At 39.4% G+C, this 22427-nt stretch overlaps 1 protein-coding gene across 1 annotated transcript in view; it reads left to right on the plus strand.

The window, feature by feature from the left end:
- Positions 1 to 22427, plus strand: part of COL4A4 (collagen type IV alpha 4 chain) — an 88135-nt gene that overhangs the window by 23795 nt on the left and 41913 nt on the right. Inside the window, exons 5-22 of the mRNA XM_089509198.1 lie at positions 4668 to 4802; positions 5879 to 5923; positions 8424 to 8540; positions 10033 to 10101; positions 11184 to 11219; positions 12286 to 12348; positions 13311 to 13346; positions 13777 to 13818; positions 14022 to 14102; positions 14490 to 14543; positions 14899 to 14958; positions 17438 to 17482; positions 19163 to 19216; positions 20866 to 20935; positions 21038 to 21142; positions 21263 to 21427; positions 21824 to 21920; positions 22062 to 22221. Coding sequence (XP_089365324.1) covers positions 4668 to 4802; positions 5879 to 5923; positions 8424 to 8540; positions 10033 to 10101; positions 11184 to 11219; positions 12286 to 12348; positions 13311 to 13346; positions 13777 to 13818; positions 14022 to 14102; positions 14490 to 14543; positions 14899 to 14958; positions 17438 to 17482; positions 19163 to 19216; positions 20866 to 20935; positions 21038 to 21142; positions 21263 to 21427; positions 21824 to 21920; positions 22062 to 22221 — 1434 coding nt within the window. The remainder of the gene's footprint in view (positions 1 to 4667; positions 4803 to 5878; positions 5924 to 8423; positions 8541 to 10032; positions 10102 to 11183; positions 11220 to 12285; positions 12349 to 13310; positions 13347 to 13776; positions 13819 to 14021; positions 14103 to 14489; positions 14544 to 14898; positions 14959 to 17437; positions 17483 to 19162; positions 19217 to 20865; positions 20936 to 21037; positions 21143 to 21262; positions 21428 to 21823; positions 21921 to 22061; positions 22222 to 22427) is intronic.

Here is a 22427-nt window from a genome sequence, read left to right on the forward strand (position 1 = left end):
GACTGAGTACACACAATATGGGCTAATTTTTGTACAGGGCTTATTTGAGAAATCTCTCTCTCTCTCTCTCTCTCTCTCTCTCTCTCTCTCTGATTTTGGGCTAAATTGAGAAATAAAATATTCTTTTACACATGAACTAATTTGAAAAATAAAATATTATTTTACATATGGGCAAAGGTGGGAATAAAATATTATTTTAGCCACCCTGAGGCTTTCCCTTTTACATTTGATTCACTGGATGTTTCTAGTTTTTTCTGCTTCTCATGCACATTAACCTCTGGATATATGTGGATGGAAGAAATGAATTTTTTTATTCTCAAATGTAAACAAACTTGCTATATATTTAAAAATCTATAATATTTCTTTTTTTAAAAAAAATATGCCCAAAATTAAACTGTATTTTTAGTTTGGGGTTTGATTTGTTTTCTTTTCATTACTGAATGAATCAGGCTTTACTGGATGAATTAGCAGTAGGTTACTATAATTTTTATAAACAGTGTGACTATCTAAGCCATAGAAAAGTAAAACAAAATAAAATATTGTCCACTATTAAACCACATTTCTATGTATGGTTGTGAAGGTTGTACCATGAAGAAAACTGATAGGAAGAAAATCAGCTCATTTGAAGTTTGATGCCGGAAAAGAATTCTGTAGATACTATGGATTGATAAAATACAATTAAATGTATGTTAGAGCAAATCAAGCCTGAACTCTTCCTAGAAGCTAAGATGACTACATGGAGGCTGTTGTACTTTGGTCATATCATGAGAATTCATGAGTCACTTAAAAAGACAATAATGCTTTGCAAAATAAAGGCAGGAAAAGAGGGAACTCACATTCCAGATGTATAGACTCAATGAAGGAAGCCACATACCTGAGTCTGCAAGACCTGAGAGGGGCAGTTGATGATAGCGTGACTTGGGACTCTCTCATTCACAGGTTCACCATAAAATGAAGTCAAACTGGTAGCAGTTTACAACAAAAGCCACATTCAAACTTGGCCAAAAGCATCTCCTATTTTTGTGCCTTTAACTGTCCTCACATTTTAAAAATACAGTGGATCCTTGCCACCCACTAGGGTTTGGTTCCAGGATCACCCATGGATATTAAAATCCATGGTGCTGCAGTCTTATTCAGTAAGAAGGTCAAAAATTATCACTGGCATCTTTCTGGCTTTAAATAACCCTCTTAAGCAAGTGCATTTTCCCCAACGCTTGTGGCAGCAAGGAGACATTATACTCAGCACCTGCTAGAGTGGTAACTAGCCAGGCCCACTAGATCAATGCTATGCCTAATTCTTTTTTCCCGCTGCAAGTATCAAAGATGTAATAAGCACTCCAAAACTGACTTAAGAGAAGTCATTTTTGCTGGGAGAAAGGTAGCATCTACCATAACTTGCATATAGTACTGGAAGTCCTGAACAAAAAAAAACATGATTCTGTATACATCATATCTTGTACTGAAATTTGAGTAACTAGTATTTCAAGAAACAAATATTGCATCACAAAAACTACCCCAAATATGCTTTGCATTGTAAGTCTTCTCTGGCTAAAATGAGTAACATCCGTTTCTGCAGAGGAGAGCCAAATCACAGAGTTTTATCATGATAGCAGTAGTAGAAAATCACCAATACACATTTATTTGGTACACAATTTTGAGTTTTAATTTCTTTTGAAGGAATCATATTTTCTTTAATAAGAACCACTGCTCTCCTTTTCAAATCAAGCTGTTTTGTTTGGTTGAGACTCAACCTCCTACAATCGGTTAAGTCCAGGATGTGCTAAAATAACACTGGCTAGTCTTGGGATTGGAGAGTTCCTGACCTAGACAATTAGCAAGCTAGTGGAATTTATTAGCATCAGCTAGCAGATGCCAAGCATAACATTCTGTCTGTTTTAACTGAACTAATTTGTCATTTCCACATTAAGCATGGCTTCCTTCATCCTCTTTATTTTGACAGCTGTCCTGAGACTGGAACACTGCAGCAGTCACATTAGATGGGCACAAATAATGGATGTTATGGATGGTATCAACGTGGTCTTAACAAAGCTTCCACTCATAATTGGTCTTTGAACTGAAAGAAAGACCAGAAATGCTCTGGCTTTGCATGATGTGCCTAAGTTAAATCAGTCAACTGTCAAATTCATTGTGAATTCTGGATTTAGTTAGTGTGTTCTGTTACTTCTACCTTTTCTGGTGACAATCTAAATTAGGAATGGGCAACTGGCACTTTATGGTCTATACCTGGCTTCTGATACCCTTCTAAGCCTTATTATAGCCTGGAGAGCTGTTAAAGCCATACTAAAAACTATTAAAGCCATGAAAAGCTATTACACTGAGTGCCTAGAAGCCCTAATTAAAAATTAACAAAGATCAGTATGGTTAAGCAAGAGTTTTCTCACCATTCCATTCATATATAATTCATATGTAATGTTCAAAAGACAAGTTAACTCTGTTTACATCTTGACCCTAAACAGCTCTCTGTGGAATGTGTATATAACACTTACACTTCCTGGGCTGGATCAAACCATTTCACTTCCAAAGGCAGAATAACAAATGGTGTCTTCCAAGCCCAAGGTGCATAATAAAGTTATTTTGGTACCTGAAGTAAAACAAATAAACAAAAAACCCTTTGACATATATCCCATTCCCTTGGGTTATAAATACAATAATGACTATAAACTAGCTAACAGTAGTTCTTTCATGATATTCCAAAATGAACCATCTGAGACAGTTATCATATTCTTACCTAATGAGTAAAGACTGAAAACAGATGGCTCTAAAGGAGTGGCTCTCCACTATGCCTTTGATTGCCAGACTGGGGCCATGGCAACCGCACACTGTGGCCCCAATCCTGCATTTTTCCAGCACCAAAATAAGTGGCAAAATGCAGCCCCATTGTGGGGTGTAAAAAAGCTGCCCTGGCCACCGCTTTGGTGGCTCTTCTGCATTTCTTCGGTGCAGTGTGTTTAAACGCTGCGCTGCAGAAATATCATGACACTGCCCGGCATTTGGTCAGGTGGGCAGCATGACACTGATTTGGGGGCAGAGTTGGGGTGGGCAGGGGGCGGCCATCTCACCTCCACTCTACCCCAACACCAGCATTTCTTGCTGGTCTATACAGCCCTCCAAAGACATAGCTATGTTAGGGGCTGTACAGATAGCCCGTAAGGGGTGGCAGGACAGCACCCCTTTCTTAGTTGGATTGGGGCTGTGGCAGCCGCATGCTGAAGCCCTGATCTGGACTTTCCACTGTGCAAAAAGCGGCTCCCTTTTGCACCACAGAAAGGGTGCCATAACTGCTGGTGCTGCAGTTTTTAAGTGCTCCTTTGGTGCTGCATCATCTGGCTACAATGCCAGAGGAGTGGTGTGATACCGCCCGCCATGCAGTTGGATGCATGGCATCTTGGTGGCATCAGGGCAGCATTGGGGCATGAGTTGTGCTATGCCATGCCCCCGCTCTGCTCACAGGCTGGTGTATAACATCGGCCTGTACAGCCTCTTAGTGTGGAAAATCAGTAACAAGATCCCTATGGAAGCCAAATTTTATAACAATGTTGTTCTCTAATAAGTGTGCTTGAGGTTGTGGCCCTCTTAGAAAGGATTTTTGATCATTTAATTGGAACAGGGTATTTTCAGGTGATGCTCCACCTGATTAAATATTTGGGACAGCTGCCAGATCCTTGGTGCGGTTTTACTGTTTGTTTTATTTGTGTATGTGTGTGTTTTGTGCAGCAAAATTATAAAACTGATCCATTTGTCTCAGCATTTTGCTGAATGACTAATATGTTTGCCATCACCAGAACTGCAGGTATGCTGTAGGGAGCCAAACACGAACTGCCTTGCAGTGTTTTTTTTTAAATAAATAGTTGAAAATGTAGCATAGCCTTAATTTATTGATATCAATCCTTTCTTCCATGAGCTGAATGGTATTTTCTTCTTAAAGCAACTGTGAAGTTGAGTTGAGACTGGCTTATGGTCATACAGATAACTTAATAGCTAAGAGATGTGAATATCAGATTCATCATTCTGTTCACAACTAGACCCAAGTAACTTGCCCAAGATTTATCACCAGAGCTTTGACATGTTACTTGTTTGTTTAATGCTCCCCCCCCCCCCCCCAGCACAGTCCTTGGCTGTGGTAACTGAAGGTTTCTGAACAAAAGTACATTTCTCAAGGATCTACTCTCACCATACAACTGTTTAGTCTCACCTTTCTTAATAGTACCTACAGATCTGAGATTTTTTCAGGAAACCAAAACCTGATTTTATTTGAAAATTCCAAGCAGAATTAATATGATCACAAAATTCCTGCAAGACATGCCTGGTTACACTGATATTTGTTTTCTGTACTTTAAGTGTAATCCATTTATGTAAATATGTTTTCTGTGAATATTCTGTACCATGGGAAATTCTTTGCTGCCCTCAAGTGGTTAGCTTTGAGATATATGCTTTGCCACAACAGAGTATGGCTTTATGCATGACTTGGTGCTCCCATCTACTATATTCAATGTTGTGAGGTATTTCAGAAGTACAAACAGGAATTGTATGCCAATGTTAAGATCTGGATCATGAATTTTCATCTAGAGCCTTTCTTGAAAGCACTTACTAATTTTCTTTCTTTCTTTCTACCAAAGTCCTAAATCTGAATTTTTCATTCTTTTCAGGGCCAACCTGGCCAACCAGGACCCCAAGGTCCAATTGGTGCCTTGGGTCCTGTAGGTCCAATTGGTTTACAGGGACAAAAAGGCCTGAGAGGTGATGTTGGACGGTCTGGGCCTGCTGGCGAAAGAGGCAACATGGTGAGTAGTAGCAATGCTGAAAGAGAACAAAAGACTAGCACAGAGAGATCCTGAAGCTATTGCCTTTTGCTATTATACCACTATGTGTAGAAGAATGTTGCAGTGCTGCTTTAGAATATATCTCACACACTCCCAGCATTTCACCTATGAAAACTAGGAAACGTGTGGCCAATCAGTATTAAAGGGTGGTCAAGATGACAAACATTCTTAATGAGAAAGAACACACAAGTTAAGTTAAGCTGCAGCAGTCTGCTTTTGCCTGGTCCTAAAGGGAAGGGGAAGACTGCACCTCTTCCATGCCTCACTGTTTAGTTAATTAAATACAGATTCTTTTATCACTTTGGTTTTAGTTTGCAGCAATTAAAGTAAGCTGAAAGCAAGGGAAGGAGGAGAGAGAATGTGATCAGTTTTTTAAAGCAACTGAAAAAGTGGGACAACAAAGTATTAATCGGGACTGTCCTTTCCATATTGAGATAAATGGATGGTATGACATCGGCAAGATGAAATATGAAAAAATTAAAGGCACACACAATTGATTCCCCAGTTTCTTAAAAATACAGGGGAGTACAGCAGGAATAATATTTCTTTGGCTGGAATCTTTTTAAACTACAGTTCCAACCCCCACTTTGGCTATTGTAGCCAGTAGCCATACTTGATAATCTGCGAGTCCTGGTCCAAAAATAACTTTTCCAACTTTTGTCAATGACATTGCTGTCAGCTGGTCTAGACAGCATGGGTTGTATTGATGTAAGCTGTCTAATACTGAATCATCCCATTTGTCCTTCTAGCCTACTAATGCCTATGTGTACTGGCAACAACTTTCTAGAGACTCAGCCAAAGGTCTTTCTGCTCCTATTATCACACTTACTTTTAACTTAGTAATCTGGCGGCTGAACATGGAATGTTTGTGATGTAAAATATGTGCTCTTCTACAGCACTATGAACTCTCAGAATTCTAGAAAATAGTAGGAAGATAATATATTTTACGAATGGATTGGTATAAGAAAAAGCATTATGTATGAAAAAATCCTTCACATTCAGTTGCATATTCTAATCTTCCTTATTTTTTTTTTTAGGGTCCCACTGGAGTTCCAGGATTTTCAGGTTTAGATGGTGTTCCTGTAAGTATACTACCAATATGCATGTATTTTTATATGACAAATATTTGTGTATTTGATACATTCATGGATTTTAAAACACTTCACGTATTTTGCTTCTCCACACACGAATGAAACATCTTTATATACATTTTTTGTGCAAACAAACTTTTAAGGAAAAACAAACAGCCCAAACCCCTGGTTGGCATCCTGTTCAGCAGATGCAATAGTATAAGCAGAACTTAATGATATCATAACTGTTAAGGATTCACCTTTAAAGCCATGAATGAGCAAACATAACCTCAAAAATCTACCTTTGCAACCTGGCAATGTGCTGAACAAAGTGTTTCAGAGATTTTGGAGACTAGAAAATGATGTCTGCAATGCACTCCTGGCTGTGGAATGCCTTGAGAAAAGCATTTTTGACCATAACCCAAAGGGTTATCAGAAATAACTACAGTGACAGAACTCCATCATTGTAGTTGTGATTATGTTGCTGCTGCAAGATCTGAGTCCCCAAACACACACACTTAAAAATGTGCAAAAATCTTGTACTATACTAAGAAATTCTTCCTTGCTGAGGATGAGAAAATTTGCAAATATTTTTTACATCCCTAGTATTTTAAATCCCTAATATAGGATGTGGTGGCTCAAGTGAGTAAGACACTGACTATGTTGATTGCAAGATTGGCAGGTTGGTAGTTCGAGGCCTAGGTGCGGCATGATGGGATGAGCTCCCATCACTAGTCCCAGCTTCTGCTAATCTAGCAGTTTGAAAGCATGCAAATGCAAGTAGATAAATAGGTGCCACTCCAGCAGGAAGGTAAACAACATTCTGTGCATGTCTGAGAATGCTGCCAGCACATATACACACACACACAGCTGGTAAGGGTGGCTCAGCAAAGGAAACAAGGCCGAGCAGCCAACAGGCAGTTTATGAACAAGAGACTTGTCCTCTGTCCGAATAGAGTGAGCCACAAGCCAGTCCAGATTCAGGATTCCAGAAGTCACAAATACCAGTTCAGTCCAAGGTCGAGGATGCCAGAGGATTGGTTCATTCCGAGGTCGCAGGTTCAAGAGCAGTCAAAGGTCTAGGGAGCTGAGATCCCAGGGACAAGGTCTAGGAAAGCCAGAGCAAGCAGCAATTCCTAAATGGAAAGCACAATAATCTCTGACAAGGGAACTTGGCGTTTGGCAGCTGTCTTAAATCACAGAGCCGCTCCCTTATCGCAGCTGTTGAGTGATCAATGAGCGCTTCTCAGCTATCTTTCTCGACCTTCGCAGGCCCTCCCTTTCTGCCCTCCTTTGGCTGAAGTTGGGAACTTCAATGCCCGGCTGTTGCTCTGCGTCTCCCAGGTCTGGCACCTCTGCTGAAACAAGGCTAGGCTGCTGATCCACAGCATCCACTGAAGGAGACTTAACAGCACCAGGACCTGGCAGGGAAGAGTTGGGATCTGGCAGGGCAGAACTAGGACCTGGCAGGGCAGGGCTACGGTCTGGCACTGTCTCAGGTTCCTCTGAGTCCTCCTCGTGGCTGGCCATGACAGTGTAATCATGCTGGCCACATGATCACAGAGTAGTCTCTGACAACACAGGCTCTTCGGCTTAGTAATGGAGATGAGCACCTTATGGTCAGACACAACTTGACAATGGGGAATACCTTTACCTTTAGTATTTTATACTTCCATTTTTATGTACTTTGCTTGACATGTGGTATATTATCCTGGCACTGATAATTCTGGGATTTTTTTGGAAATTATAAACTGTGACATATTTACACTGTAAACTAGGATTTAAAATAATGAATTTTGTAAATTTCCCCATTGGGATACACTTGACAACTCAAAACCATGAAATTAAGCCTCATAGAACTCAATGATGTTATATTACATATATAACATGGAACTGAGCTTCACTTTCTTTATTAGAATAAAGGAAACCTGTTCTAGAATGGAGTCACCATGCACACATAGGAGATGCTTACACTTGCAGTCAATTTTTTTCTTAGATCCAAATGCAAACTATTCAAACTGAGGTGTTTGTAGCTGAGATCCTATATTAAACATACCCTCTTCCTGGTGGCTGTCAAACCTCAGAAGAGGTCTCTGTTGCTGCTTACTGTCAGGGAGGGGAAAGAAGAAGGACACAAGAATGACCCAGCCTTGCCTGGGAGGTGAAAAGAAATGAGGTGCACTCACAGATGTAAATGTATCCTCCTTTTCCTTCCCTTAGGAGCCCACAGCAGCAGCATCTTCATTGTCTGAATTGCCTCTTCCCTCCCTCCCCTCCCTGCTGGTAATCAGCAGAAGGGTCTGACAGCTGCTGGGGGGATGCTTTAGGTAGGTTGTGAAGGGCTAGAGAATAGCTCCTTTGGCACATCCATGTGTGCATGTATGGCATGTTTGCATATGCTAAACTTACACATACACATATTTATAGCAAGATGCTGTTGTACTGTATGTTTGGTAAAAAAGTAGACTTCTCATTTTTATATGGGTTTGCATCTGAACTGGATACTTTCTAGGGGTTACCAGGACCAGAAGGTCCTAGAGGCCAGCCTGGCTTGGATGGGTGCAATGGTTCAAGGGGAGATCCAGGATTTCCTGGGGAAGTTGGACGAATTGGACCAAGAGGCTCATTTGTGAGTACAGTATAGTTTTATTATGATCTTATCACATGTTCATACTTACTGATATATAGAACAGAATAATTTCTCCTCTAAGAATGATTAAGGCTAGATACAATGCATTGTATAGAACAATATGTTGCACCTTTTTGTTGGCCCAATAAAGGTATTACTACAGGCAGATCTGGAATTTTATTGTATAGAAAGTTATTCTAGACAGTGATTCAGAATCCCTCTCCCAAAGAAATGTTTTGGAAGTAACAAGTAAATACTTGCTGGCATCTTGTTAGTGAATAATAAAGGCATGAGTCAACCATAGGGCACTACAATTCATTCTTATGGTCATTGCATAGGTTAGCCATTTCCATCTTCCTGGAGAATAGGGTGATGGGAAGGGACATTTCCAGATATTTTCTTGTAGCTGGACACACTGGAAGGATGTCATTTGTAGAAACTTCCCAAGGATCCCCAGAGATCTCTGCAGATATGTGTCCAGGCAAAAGAAAATACCTGGCTGCATCATCGCTGAACCCCCTGCTCATCAAAACATGGCCATGTGGGACGGGTGCTGTGCTGCTTAAGTGTTTTTGGGGCATAACATCAGCAGACAGTGGCAGGATCTTGGCCACTGTTACTTAAAATCATCAGTCATTGGATGAAATCCTGTTGGTGCACTATAGTGTTGGTTGGACTTTTCTCAGGGTCATGCAGTAGTAGTGAGGGAATGCAAACAGCATATCAGCTCTGAGCAGTCTATTTTTCCAGTGCTTTGTGTCCTTCATGGTTGTAATGCCTGTAACTTTTTACCTCTTGCCACCACTGCCTGCAGGGGCATAGTGACACCAGCGTAACACATGAGCAGGATTCTGTACATTCTGTCACTTTGGAAAATAATGTCATTGCACCCACTTTATCTCAGAAAGTAACATATTACAGGCAGTGTTATTGCTTGTAATACATTACTGCCACAGTTTTTTGCCCCACCCTTTTCCCTCATTGTAAAGTGTCTATTAGATCCTGGTTCTCTTTTTCAATGGGAAACAGCCTCATCTAGGTGCAACCCTAAAAATTTATAGATTTTTTTTCCGTTCACCTTAATCTTATTTTCTGATTGAACATACAATCTAGATTTAAAAGGTGCCTTAAGTAAAATTCAGTCTGTAAGTAAAGAAGCCAGCATGGTGTAGTGATTTGAGTATTGGACTATGACTCTGGAGACCAGGGTGCAAATCCCTGCTAGGCCATAGAAACCCACAGATGGCCTTGGGCAAATCACTCTCTCAACCTTAGAGAAAAGAAAGGGCAAACTCTCTCTGAACAAATCTTGCCAAGAAAACCTGCCCCAGGGTTGTCATGTCAGAAATGACTTGAAGGCACACAACAACAACTGCAAGTAAAAGAACATTGAGATTGTCAGAAACAGAACCCTATTATCATAGAATCATTATTTCATTCTTCATAACCAAAATCATGACATGATTCTCTGATTTTTTAAATGTTTTTGTAGGGTTTTCCTGGGCAAAAAGGAGAAAAAGGAAATTCTATCTACATTTCTGAGTTCATTAGAGGGCCTCCTGTAAGTGCAATGACATGTCTTTATTGAAATGATTTTATTGTCAAATTCAGTGTAATAATTTCATAAAAGTAACAAAACATCAGATGGCATGCAGTTAAGATATTCATTGGTTTAAATATAAAACCATGAGTTAATTTTCTAACCCTTTATAGTAGCCATAATTTACATGCCTTAGGATTTATCATGTTGCAAAAAATTGGTAAATGGTTTTTCAGAAGTTTTCCTTGAGAATTTTTTGCTGAAAAATACTTTATTTGCAAAAAAACCTGTATCAGCATTCTTTTTAAAGTATATTTTTACTTTCGTTTAGGATGAAATTCTCAATGAGGGTGGGGAAAGGGTGGCCAAGGGCATTTTTCACTGCCCGAAGGCCCTCAATCCCTTCTCCATTTCAAATAAAATATCTGGACACACACAAACACACCCAACACACACACACCAAAAATGTCTTGAAAGTGACACAAAACATGCCACCTTGCTGAAAAATGTCAAGGAAAAAATAGAAAAGGAAGAACAGAAACAATTGAGAAGTGATATGGCAAGATTTCCATTTGGGGTCTATGGAATGGTGTAGGTGTGAAAAATGCCCCCTTCCCCCTCCTCAGTTGTCCTATCATGTTCTAAATAAACACACATTTGGATGGAAGAGCCAAGGAATCTAGTGGGGCATATTTTGTACCAGATGAGATGGTCAAACATCTCTCACTATAATTTGTAACTAGAGTTTATATAGGTTGTTAACTGGATCCCTTGTGGAATTATAAATTTTAATCAGAGCAGTCTTACCCATATTTATTCAGAATTTAGGTCTACTGTTTCAGTAGTCTTACTCCTAGCTAAGGATACACAGATTCCAACCAAAGTGAAATAAACTAGCATGTTGATATAACTGATCACTTTTTAAAATTTCATTTGAATGTTACTTGTGTAAATTATGATTTCTTCTTGAAAACCTCGGTATTTCACATCTGTATCCTGATATATTTTAGAAACCTTTCACCTCAACTCATAATACTGTGATAACTTGAACAGTTATGAAGAAGTATTTCATCTTTTATCTGACAACATGGTTATGATTACAGGGAGAACGAGGAGATCCTGGACCGCGTGGCATGCCTGTAAGCCCTTCTATCTACTTGATTTTGTTTGGTTTTGTGCAATGTGCTCACTGTATCATAGTATTGCATATTGTGGTTACACCACAATAATTTCCTGCTACATAGTTTGAAGATAGCAGCAGTTGTTTGGTAATTTCCATGTCCAGGGACAGGTTTAGGGATAACCATTAATGAAGCTATCCATGGTGCTGAACCTAATTTGGATATATTACCCTGGATAGTACCTTTGAAGTCTATACTAAAATTCAGACTGAATTTACCACATCCCTGACATGGAAGCCACCAGCTGCCACCGATGCAATGGCACCATTGTAGATTGCCAACACTAAGTAAACAAAAACACCATCTGGAGACCACTTTAAACCATCTGAAGACCACTTGAAGGCTTCTTCCAAAATGCTGCCAGGTTTGACTTTTTCTTTCACTCACTTCCACTTTTTAAATGATTTTCATTTTGGTGGCCAAACTTCTAGATCTGTGCTTTTTTAACATGCTGCAGGTAACTGATTAAGCAGGTCTCTTTTACTATTCACACATGCCTAGAAAGGATCTGGAAATTTATTTAACTGTTGCAGGGCAGGCAGACACATTTACAGTAGGACTGGCTGAAGGAGAACTTCTCTATCCCAGCTCAAGCTTTATTTCATTGTTTGGACTAAAAACATGCTGCTACAACCTGATGCCAAATGTCTATGTTTCTCCAGCCCCCCTTCACCATTATTCTAGGGTCGATGCTGCTAAAACAAACTTCCAGATGAACAGAGGACAAGGAGGAACAGGGGGAGCTGGGGGTATAAAAAAAGCATTGTAAAAAAGAGCTCATTTGTCAGAGCCTATGCTAACTGAGGTATACGTGTATTAGCTGGATGAGATATTTAAGCATTTTTTCAACCAATCAATATTTATTGATTAGCCCATAGGCCATCTAGAAGTACCACAATACTTCTACATAAAACATCAAGCTTCTACATAAAGCTTCTACATAAAATACCAAGCAAAATTTCCTCTTGATGGGAAACAGAATTAACAAGATTATTATCATTATTTTTGTGTCATTTGTTTTTAGGGTCGTAGAGGAGAGAGAGGACCAAGAGGTCCACTTGGTTTCCCAGGTCAACCAGGCATACAGGTATAATACTAAAATTTTAATAAAATCCTTCTATTCCTGGTATAAAAAGGAAAAAATGAAGGGGGCAACCCAGTTCCGCAGATGCGCCAATAGACTGGTATTAAAGCCACAGGTTTTTCAAAATAATTACACAGTTGTGGGAGTGGGATGGTCCTCCTTTTCCTTTTGTAATATAATATATGCAGTGGTATTACAACTACATATATTATGTAACAAAACGAATGTCCCCAACTAAGGTTTTGATCCCAAGGGAACTAACTTTTGGTAAACAGGGCTCCCCCCCCCTCAAGTGTACTATACAATTGCTACACGTATAACCATGGTTCACTTGTGATCAGAGGAGTCTGTGTGGATGGGGGTTAGGGAAGGTTCTATTAATAGTTTTTTATTTTGACTTCATTATTTAAAGAAGTTAGTGATATTTCTCTGAGAGGGCAAACTAACTGGGATTTCATTCTTTGACACCAGTTTGATGAAATTCCAGCTACTTTGCACTCTCAGAGAAATGTCACTAATTTCCCCAACCCCCATTCACACATACTCCTCTGATCACAAGTGTATCATGGCTCTGTGTGTAGCAATTGTATAGTACATTTGAATAAAAACATGGTTAAGAACTCCAAAAGAAAGGCATGAATGCAGAGATACCATTGCAACTCTCTATCTTCTAGATTCTGAATTATTGTACTTTACTATGGCCTGTTACAGACAGCCAAAATAAAGCTGCTTCGAGTCACAGTGGCGGTATGGTGTTTCAATGATGCATGCGTCCTAAGAGTCCAGAAGCCTCACCAAAGCCACGCTCCAATCTTTAGGGCTGGAGCGTGGCTTTGGTGCAACTTCTGGACTCTTAGGACGCATGCATCATTGAAACACCATACCTCCACTGTGACTCGAAGCAGCTTTATTTTGGCTGTCTGTAACAGGCCTAAATCTGAGTTTTCTTTCTTTCTTTCTCAAAGGGTGGTCAAGGTCAACCTGGTTTGCCTGGTGATCAGGTGAGACACTGTTTTTACTGACAGTTTACAGTATTTATAAAACTAACACAGTGTGCTTGCACCATACGCAGCTTTCAGCTTACACTGCAGCTGCACTATAACAAAAAGAACGGTGTGGTGTCTGTGTCATGCATGCTGCACCGCACCAGGTGCACGAGCCCCATTGATTTCAATGGGGCTCAAACATACAAGTTTTTTGCCTTATGCGGGGGAGGGGGTCCGGAACAGGTCCCCTGGGTAAGGGAAGGGCCCACTGTATCTCCTTTTTGTGCTTTAAAATACTCTTTTATGCTGGATTCTTCATTCAAAGTTTGAATAATATTTACATATTTTAATAATTAACAAATCAATCCCAATGTCTTTTTAAAAAGTCTCCTCTTCCTTCTTCTCCTCCCTTCTTCCCCTCCTTTCTTTAATATTATTTCCTTAGGGAAATCCTGGTACTGGAGTGGAAGGACAAAAAGGGGAGCCGGTAAGAGAAAAAGCTGCATCTGGGACTGGTTGCTTGATACAAACAAACAAACAAAATGAATAAGCATTTGCTAATATTAACTACGTAAATAAATAAATATGAAGAAATAAAGTGACATCTTGACTTAAGCAAGTAGTGTTCTTTAGTCTGCAACTAACGTAATGGTGTCATTCACCCAGTTTACTCTTTTCATGGCTTTTTAGGGTGATGTTGGACCGCCTGGATCTCCTGGGCAGCCATTATTGGTTGGACCTCCTAGTTCGGAATTGTTAAAGGGAGAAAAGGTATGCTAAAATGCCTTTATAATTTTGGCATATTTTTCATGGCTGTGTGTCATTGTATGGCGCAGCACAAAATCCTGGGATTTGTAGTGTGATGAGTTATTCTCCCTTGTCTTTCAGAGAGCTCTGGTGCCTCACTAAACTACAAATCCCAGGATTCTGTAGGATACAGTCATGGCAGTTAAAATGGTGTCAAACTGCTTTAATTCTGCAGTGTGGATATATCCTAAGGCAACTGCTAGCATAGTGCAGATTTGCAATGACAAGGTATTATGAATGATAGGGCCTCTTTTTGATCCCTTAATTGTATTATTAAATTAAGATACTGAAATAAGCAATGTATCAGTTCTGGTAAGTAAAACTTTTTAAATAAACTGTTTTAATCTTTAGGGTGTAAAAGGAATACCAGGATCTATGGGCTTGAGAGGATTGCCTGGCCGCAAAGTAAGTGACATGTTTTTCTTTGTAAATAGATTTCCCAATGCTAGTCTTAGCACTTTTCCTCTCATTACTTACTAAACACACTGAGAAGCAGTTTTTCCTTGTTAGTACAAAGAGTAATTCTTTATTTAAAGTAAACTGTAATTAACTGTGTGATGTACCTTTAAGTGGGTTCTTTTTTATGACAACCCTCTCACAGGGTTCTCTTGGCAAGATTTATGCAGAGTTTTGCCATTGCTTTCCTATGAGGGTGAGGAAATGTGACTTGCTCAAGGTCCCCCAGTGGGTTTCCATAGTAGAACTAGGATTTGAGTCCTTTCATAGTTTTTTAACTGATGTGTTTTCCACAAAAAAATAGGGCTCACTTGGAAATGGACAGAAGGGTGAAAAGGGGATTCCTGGTTTCCCTGGAATGCGGGTAAGAAAATGTCAGACTACATTTTTCAGCTGTATATTGTTTACAGAATATTAGAAAAGCAATTTAACCACATTAGACGTTTCCCTTATCAATGAAATAGTCTATCATGCTTTCTGCATTATTTCATTCCCTATAAACATCTGTTGAAAGTGATTTGCTATAATTTTAAGAACTGTTATTACAAAGCTGCCTAAGGAACGCCTAGTGGTCTATGCATAACTAGTGGAACAGTTGACTCTTTCCAATGAATTAGCTGTATACCATTTGAAATACTTTCACATGATGTATGTAGAGCTGTGTTTGAAAAGTGTTGACAAGCAAGTCCAGAATACTGTAGGTGACCATTGACCAGGGTCAAAGTAAAGAGGGAATATTTTACAATAGTTTTCTAGCTACTTTTTATTTACCAGGAAAATGGCTGATTATCACCTATAAAGCCCTAAACAACTTGAGAACAAGTTTTTTTGAAAGATGGTTTTCTCCCTTAGAAATCTGCTGGGTTTTAAGATCATTAAATTAGGCTCATTTTGGGTACTGCCACTCTGAGAGACACATTTGGTAGAGATGTGGCAGAGGGTTTTCTCAGTGACTGCTGCTGAACTTTGGAACTCTCTGACAAAAAAAGCTAGGTCAGAAGATACTTGTAGTTGTACTACAAAAATATATATTTCCCAAACTCTAAGAAAGATTACCTCTCTCTCTGCTGTTGATCTTCCAAACAGACAAATATATTTTAACAATTAAAATTTAAAAAATAAAACCAAGATGGATCTTTTGACATCCAAGTGCACCAGTGGCACACTCATGACGTCCACCCTGTGGCGCAAAAAACTCCCAGTTTTTCTGAGTTCTTTTTACTCTGGAGGGAAGCCGTGTGGTTTGGTGGCTGTGGCTTGCCTCCGGAGAGAATTAGGCCACTGGCAGGCCACCCTTTTCAGGCCAATGTATCACTGTGTTCATTTTTGTTTGTTCAGTCGCCCCTCCTTTTTGTGGATTTGAAGTCCGCGTTCATCGCCAATTCGCGGGCATCAAATGGAGGGGGAGAAAATGGGGCGTGCAGCCATGACCGCATGCTGCCATTTAAGCAAATGTGGCTCGAATATAGGTGAATCTCCATTTTTGCGGGAGAGGGGTCTGTAATGGATCCCCCACAAAAACGGAGGGACAACTGTATTTTATTATTGTTAGCCACTTTGTTACCTATGTTTCTTTTTTTCTGTGGCAGAAAGGCAGGATATGAATTTAATAAATCAATAAAATCACCTTGTTAAGGATGATAATAATTGTAATCCACACTTCTGGAGAGTGTGGGTTGGAGTTGGCTGTCATATAACATACCACCATACATCCTAGGAGGTTTTAGAGTGCTGTTTTATGGTTTTGTATAACTGAATGTAGATATTGAATTTTAGTTGTAATTAACTGGAAACGCTCTCAAATAAAATGAGCCACTGTGTGCTGATTGCTTCGTTTGCCATTAGTATCTTTTTTCTGTCATCAGACATCTTCACTGTAATATATAAAACATTGTAAATAATGTTCTTGTTAACTGAGTTATTTTAATTTCTTTGTTTTTCACTGTCATAGAATTGATAATGAATGAATATTACCACAAATATTCAGTTTTAATACATTGGAGTGAAAGAAACTACACTTAAGTAGCTTACTTGCTAATTAGCTTACTTGCTGTTCACCGCTATGATCTTTGGAATAGCGGTATATAAATAAAACAAATTATTAAATTAAATTATTAAATTAAATTATACATGCTTGCTTAATATGTGTGGCGCTCTCTTTGACATCAAAGGAAATGTAGCAGCCCTTTCTCAGTGTTTGAGGAGAGTGAAGAGTTTGGAACTGAAACTGTTGGACTGAAGTTAATTTAATTAAAAACATTTCAGTTCACTTCAAATTGAAAAGGCTGATCCAAACCAACCTTCTTTATGACTAATGCAGTTGAAATTATGAAAGAACTTAGCTCTGCCATTAAATACCATTTCGTTAAAGAAATTTACATACAATAAACTTTAGCTGAAGTGGGGACATAATACAGAGGTACATTTGATCAATTTCAGTAGAATTTACATTCTCTTGGTTCAGTCTTGAAAAGTGTGATCATGGAGGGGAGGTGCCTTTTCTCTCATCATCTCATATCTCCTGTATCCTCTGGAAAGGATCAGGAGACATTCCCAGTGGTATGAAATGAAGGCAGAGGGCCACTAGATATGGGATAGGGAATGACACTTTTTCCATTCCTGTTCAGTAAAATATATTATTCTGTTGAAACTTTCTTAATGGCTGTAGTCTGTATCTAAAATAATAAATGTTGTCAGCTCATGATTAAACTTAAATATGTGGAAAGATCCAGATAGGGAACTTGGCCAAAATGGGGTGCTAGCAAAGCAAAGATCAGTGTGGTCCTAAGCCATGTGTTATAATAGTAAGTACTGTAACTTTCTTTTTCTTTTCTTGACCGCAGGGGAGTCCTGGTGCATATGGATCTCCAGGTTTTCGAGGAAACAAGGTAGCATATACTGTATAAAAATTACACAGCCAATGACTCAAGTTCTTCGGAAAACTCAACTGTCAAGAGATAAGATGATGGGTCCTCTTATAGACTGGAAGCTGCTTGAAAAACAGTAGGGATCAGTGAAAGATTTTCACAAGAGAGGAATGTACGAAGTGGAGTTCCTCAGGGATCCATTGTAGGACTGGTCTGTTCAAGCTTGATTGTAACTGATCTAAGGATGGGGGTGAGCAGGGAGGTGGCCATGTTAGTAGCATGCCCAAAACAAAGAGATTGCACAGTTCCAAAATGAGTCCCTTGTAGCACCATTGACACAAACTGAAAGAATTTTATGTATTTATGTATGTATTTATTTATTTCCAGGATTTATATCCCTCCTTTCTCCCACAGTGAAAGAAATTGGTAGCATGAGCTTTCATAGACTGAAGTCTACTTCCTCAGATACATTTGGACTCAGATACATCTGAGGAAGTAGACTTAAGTCCATGAAAGCTCATGCTGCCAACTTGTTTCTTTAGTTAGTCTCAAAGTTGCTACAAGATCTCTCTACATACTGATTCGACAGACTAACACAGCTATATCTTTGAACTCTGCCTATTCCTTTAGTTTATGCCTATGCATGTATTTTTTTGGACCTTGCAAAAGGAGATATTCATTACCTCCTTCTACAGGATACCCACTCCAGCATATAACAACAGCCAAGGAACTACATGGTGCAGTTCCATCTTTCTGGCAATGGATTGGCTATGTGGGTCTGCTCACAATCATTCAACTGCTTTGGGAGGGAGGAGGGAAATGATTTATGCTGAGGGCAGAGGAAGCTCCTCTATGGAGGTTATTCTATGGGGTAAGAAGAGATCATTCCCAATAAGGATGAATTCAGAATTGGGTAAGGACTGATGTCTGAAAATCTTTGTGCAATCGCACCATAAGGACGGGGTAAGGAGTGTTCCATCCTTTACCCCATGTGATAATCTCCTTTGTCTCTGTGCAGAAGAGCAGCTGGAATGAGGCCAAGGGAGATGGAGCTGAGCTGGCAGTCCTCCTTCCTTCACCACAGCTGTTGCTGTGCATCAGGGGAAGGGGAAGGAAACAGCCTCTCCTGCCTCCCATAAGAACACAGGAGCAGACTTGTGTTACCATAGAAAGTAGATAGGCAATATCATTTTTTGTAAAATGTTACATCCAGATTCTGTAAGTTATAATGAAATGTATTGTACTTAGGGAGATGGCTGTGAAAGACATGGGTTATGATCGTACATCATGTTGCATTCTACTGCACATAACTTCTAAAGTAACAATTAACATGTTACTTTTTGCAAAAGTAAGGAGTAACACTAACATGAACCACCATGGCATGGTAGTGTGAGCGTTGGACTGTGACTGAAGACTAGGGCTTGAATCCTGACTCAGCCATGTAAATCCACTGAGTGACCTTGGGGAAGTCGTACTCCCTCAGCCTCAAAGGAAGGCAAAAGCAACATCCCTCTGAACAAATCTTGTCAAGACAATCTTGTGATGAGCTCCCCTTAGGATTGCCATAGGTTGGGAAATGACTTCAAGGTGCACAACAAGAACACTAATATATAACATTTTTAATAAGAAATCCATGATCCAAAAACTTATTTGTATAATTGAATTTATAAGACAAGTGGACAAGAGTGTTTTTTTTTTCAGGGTGAAACTGGAATTCCTGGATTTCCGGGACCATATGGTTTTCCAGGGATTAAGGTCAGCTGTCAGATAAAATAACTTCTAAATTTGTATAAGTTTATACTGAATCCAAAGAGGGTCCCCACAATATGAACAGGAGGGGATACTCCCCCATGCACACCTTATGCAGTTATTAAAAGACTCCTTGCTTCCTTTAAGTTGTGAATTTCCAATGCAGTGTGGCGTGTTTGTTTTCTAGTTGACCATCTTCTGTTCTTTTCCTTTGGAAATGATTGCATCTGCTTACTGCTCCAGTGAATGTCCATCTTCTTGTTAATATTAGCATTGTTAACAGTATTATCAATTGGGGAAGCGCAAAAGCAGATATCACTCTCCCCGTTTTTTAAAATATTGATGATATTTAGGTTTCCTGAGCCTTTACAGTACTTTGATGTGGTAGTGAGGCAGCTGTTAGGGCACCGATAGCCAACAAAAATAAAAGTGGGCAGTTGAGAGTGATCTGTGTATACATCTCAGCATATCCTTTTATGGACTCCGGTCTACTTAATCAGATTGCATCAGAGGGCAGATTGCGCAAGAAACTAGATGCCTTACATATACATATAGTGAAAATGATGAAATGCAGCTAAATATTGAATTATATGTGCATGCTTGTCTGAGAAATCCTTGGACAGATAAACTCTGAGATATGATGCCTAAATATAGTGTAAATTCTTTACCACTGCAATATATTACAATTATCATGTTCAGGTACTTACTGATGCCATGCACTTTATAAGTATGACAACTGTTCCTTATAAGAAGACTGTGTGCCTAGGACTAAGAAAGCAATATCCTAGACTCTGAAATGTTTGTGGGAAAAATGTCTAGACTGACATGTGTGTGTGATATGATGATCCTCCACTAGGAGTGTACAACTGCATAAACTATTAAATATATGAAAAAGATAAAGCCACTGTTTATTCCCCTGTCAGATAAATTTCCTGAAAGTCCAAAGCTTAAGAGAGTCTTATGGGGAAAGCTGATGTTAATCTGCCTATTAGATACTCTGTTGTTTATAAAGTTGAGAGCTCCAGTGACCAAAATAGAATTCCAACTAGATAACAGAATAACAAACATAAGCCAAAGAAACTGCAGTTCCTAAATAAGGGGTTTGGGGAGGAGGAAACCATGCCTGTTTAAGATGTGTTCATGTGTATGTGTGTGAGGAAGGAAGGAAGGAAGGAAGGAAGGAAGGAAGGAAGGATGGGCAGACAAACAGATCCCTTGTCTTCCAATTGTGATTCCACAAGGAATGTTTTTGTTTTTAATTTCAAAAGACTACTTTCCTGTATTAATGGCCCACCTTCCCAGCGGCTTTGAAGACATGGTTATATGATTAATTTCTAGTTTTCCTCCTTTCACTCTAGTGTTAAAAAGAAAGTTTTAGTGTTTTACTATATAGGGGTTTTTACAAAAGAGGGAGATGGGTAGAAAATTAAAACTGGTATGCACCACACAAAGGGATTTCCAATCTCTGCCTGCAGAGGCTGTGCCCTCCACTTCACCAGCCTCATTCACCACTAAATCTTTCTACTGAAGTATAGAGGGGTCATTTCAATTAATCCCACTGCATTTCACTGTCATAGTTTATTATTCTTCTGTGTCTAGTGTAAATGTAATGCCGGCATACTGTTACATTGCAATAAACCTGCTAATTCTCCCAGGGGGATCCAGGAGAGAGTGGGCCACCAGGTCCACCGGGACCGCGAGGAATACCACGTCCTGGAATAAAAGGTTTAATTACAATTAAATTATTTTGTGTTTATTTAAGAAAAACCTGACATACATCCAATCATTATTTTTTTTTAAAAAATAACTATTTTCAATCTCATTAAGGTGTTCAAGGAGATCCTGGTGACCCTGGACCTCCTGGAGATGTGGGGGCAGATGGCTTGACAGGCCCTTCTGGTGTTAAAGGAAAGCAAGGAGAAGATGGAGCCAGTAAGAAAAAACTTTCATTTGTATTATTTAAAGGAGGAAGGCCAGCAAATCAGTTTCCCCTTGTGGCCATTTGATTGATTGATAGGTTCCATAACCTGTTCCTTTTCCTTCTCTCCATAGGTCTTCCTGGTCGCAAAGGTGCATTGGGAGTACAAGGTCCACAAGGATTTCAGGGTGACCCTGGACTCCCTGGTGTGTCTGAAACAGCTCCGGGAAGACCAGGAGCTCTAGGATTACCAGGTTTTCCTGGAACACCTGGAAAACAGGGCTTGCCTGGCCCACCAGGTAAAATAAGCTCAATAGCTTAAACTTTGTATAAAATCCATTATAGGATAGAAGATAATACTTTAGTTCTACCTTTCCAACAATCCTTGTTGTTTGAAAACAAGTGAGTATGTATTACATAATGGAGAATTGTACAAAGATGACAGTAAAGTTCTTTCCAGTTTGAAGCAGAAATGGAGATCATGCAAGTTGTTTGAACCAAAATCACCTATTAAGTTGAAGGGAAAAAGAGGAACTACACTTTCAGTGAAACAGGCTCCAGCTATTCGTCTAATTGCCTCTAGTCTAATTGCCTAACATTTGACTTTCAAGCTTTTGATTAGGATGTTTTAACTTTTTAAAAGAGAGAAAGTTAATAAATTTACTTGATAAAAATGTCTTTTGTAAAATGTTAAGGTGTGGCCTGTAGTGACAGAGGATCCCCTGGACAACCAGGGACTAAAGGCCAGAAGGGGCAACCTGGAGAAAGAGGTGAAAAAGGAGAGAAAGGCAAGTATATGCATCTCTAAAAGAATACGTAGTGTATTTCTCCTGTATTATGCAGTTTAACCATGCATGTTCTTCACTATCATTTTGCATGGTAAGTTGTTTCACATATTTCAAGGCCATATTTTGTTTGGGATTATGCAGGGAGTCCAGGCAGCTGCTCATGTGGTTCAGGACCCTGTGGTGCACCAGGAATACGAGGCCCACCAGGTGTCCCTGGAAGAAAAGGAGAGGTGGGATTTGCTGGAAAATATGGAAGGAAAGGTGATCTGGGCTTACCTGGTGCAACAGGACAACCAGGCCCACCCGTGAGTATATCTGTATTCAGAACAGGTGATATATCCTGTTCTGTTATTCAAGAAGAAAATTAATGTTCTTTTTTACAGTGTCCCTCATCATATTTCTTTCTAAATATTTAAGTTCTGCTTCATCCAGTTTTGTTTGGGAGAATTAATTTGCACCTGTTCTGTGTATACCAATATGTCCTGAGAAGAATTCATTAGATTTAATAATG

The sequence above is a fragment of the Sceloporus occidentalis genome, unplaced genomic scaffold (assembly GCF_023333645.1).
Source record: "Sceloporus occidentalis isolate IW3139 unplaced genomic scaffold, rSceOcc1.0.p SCAF_2, whole genome shotgun sequence".
In the NCBI taxonomy this organism is placed as follows: domain Eukaryota; kingdom Metazoa; phylum Chordata; class Lepidosauria; order Squamata; family Phrynosomatidae; genus Sceloporus; species Sceloporus occidentalis.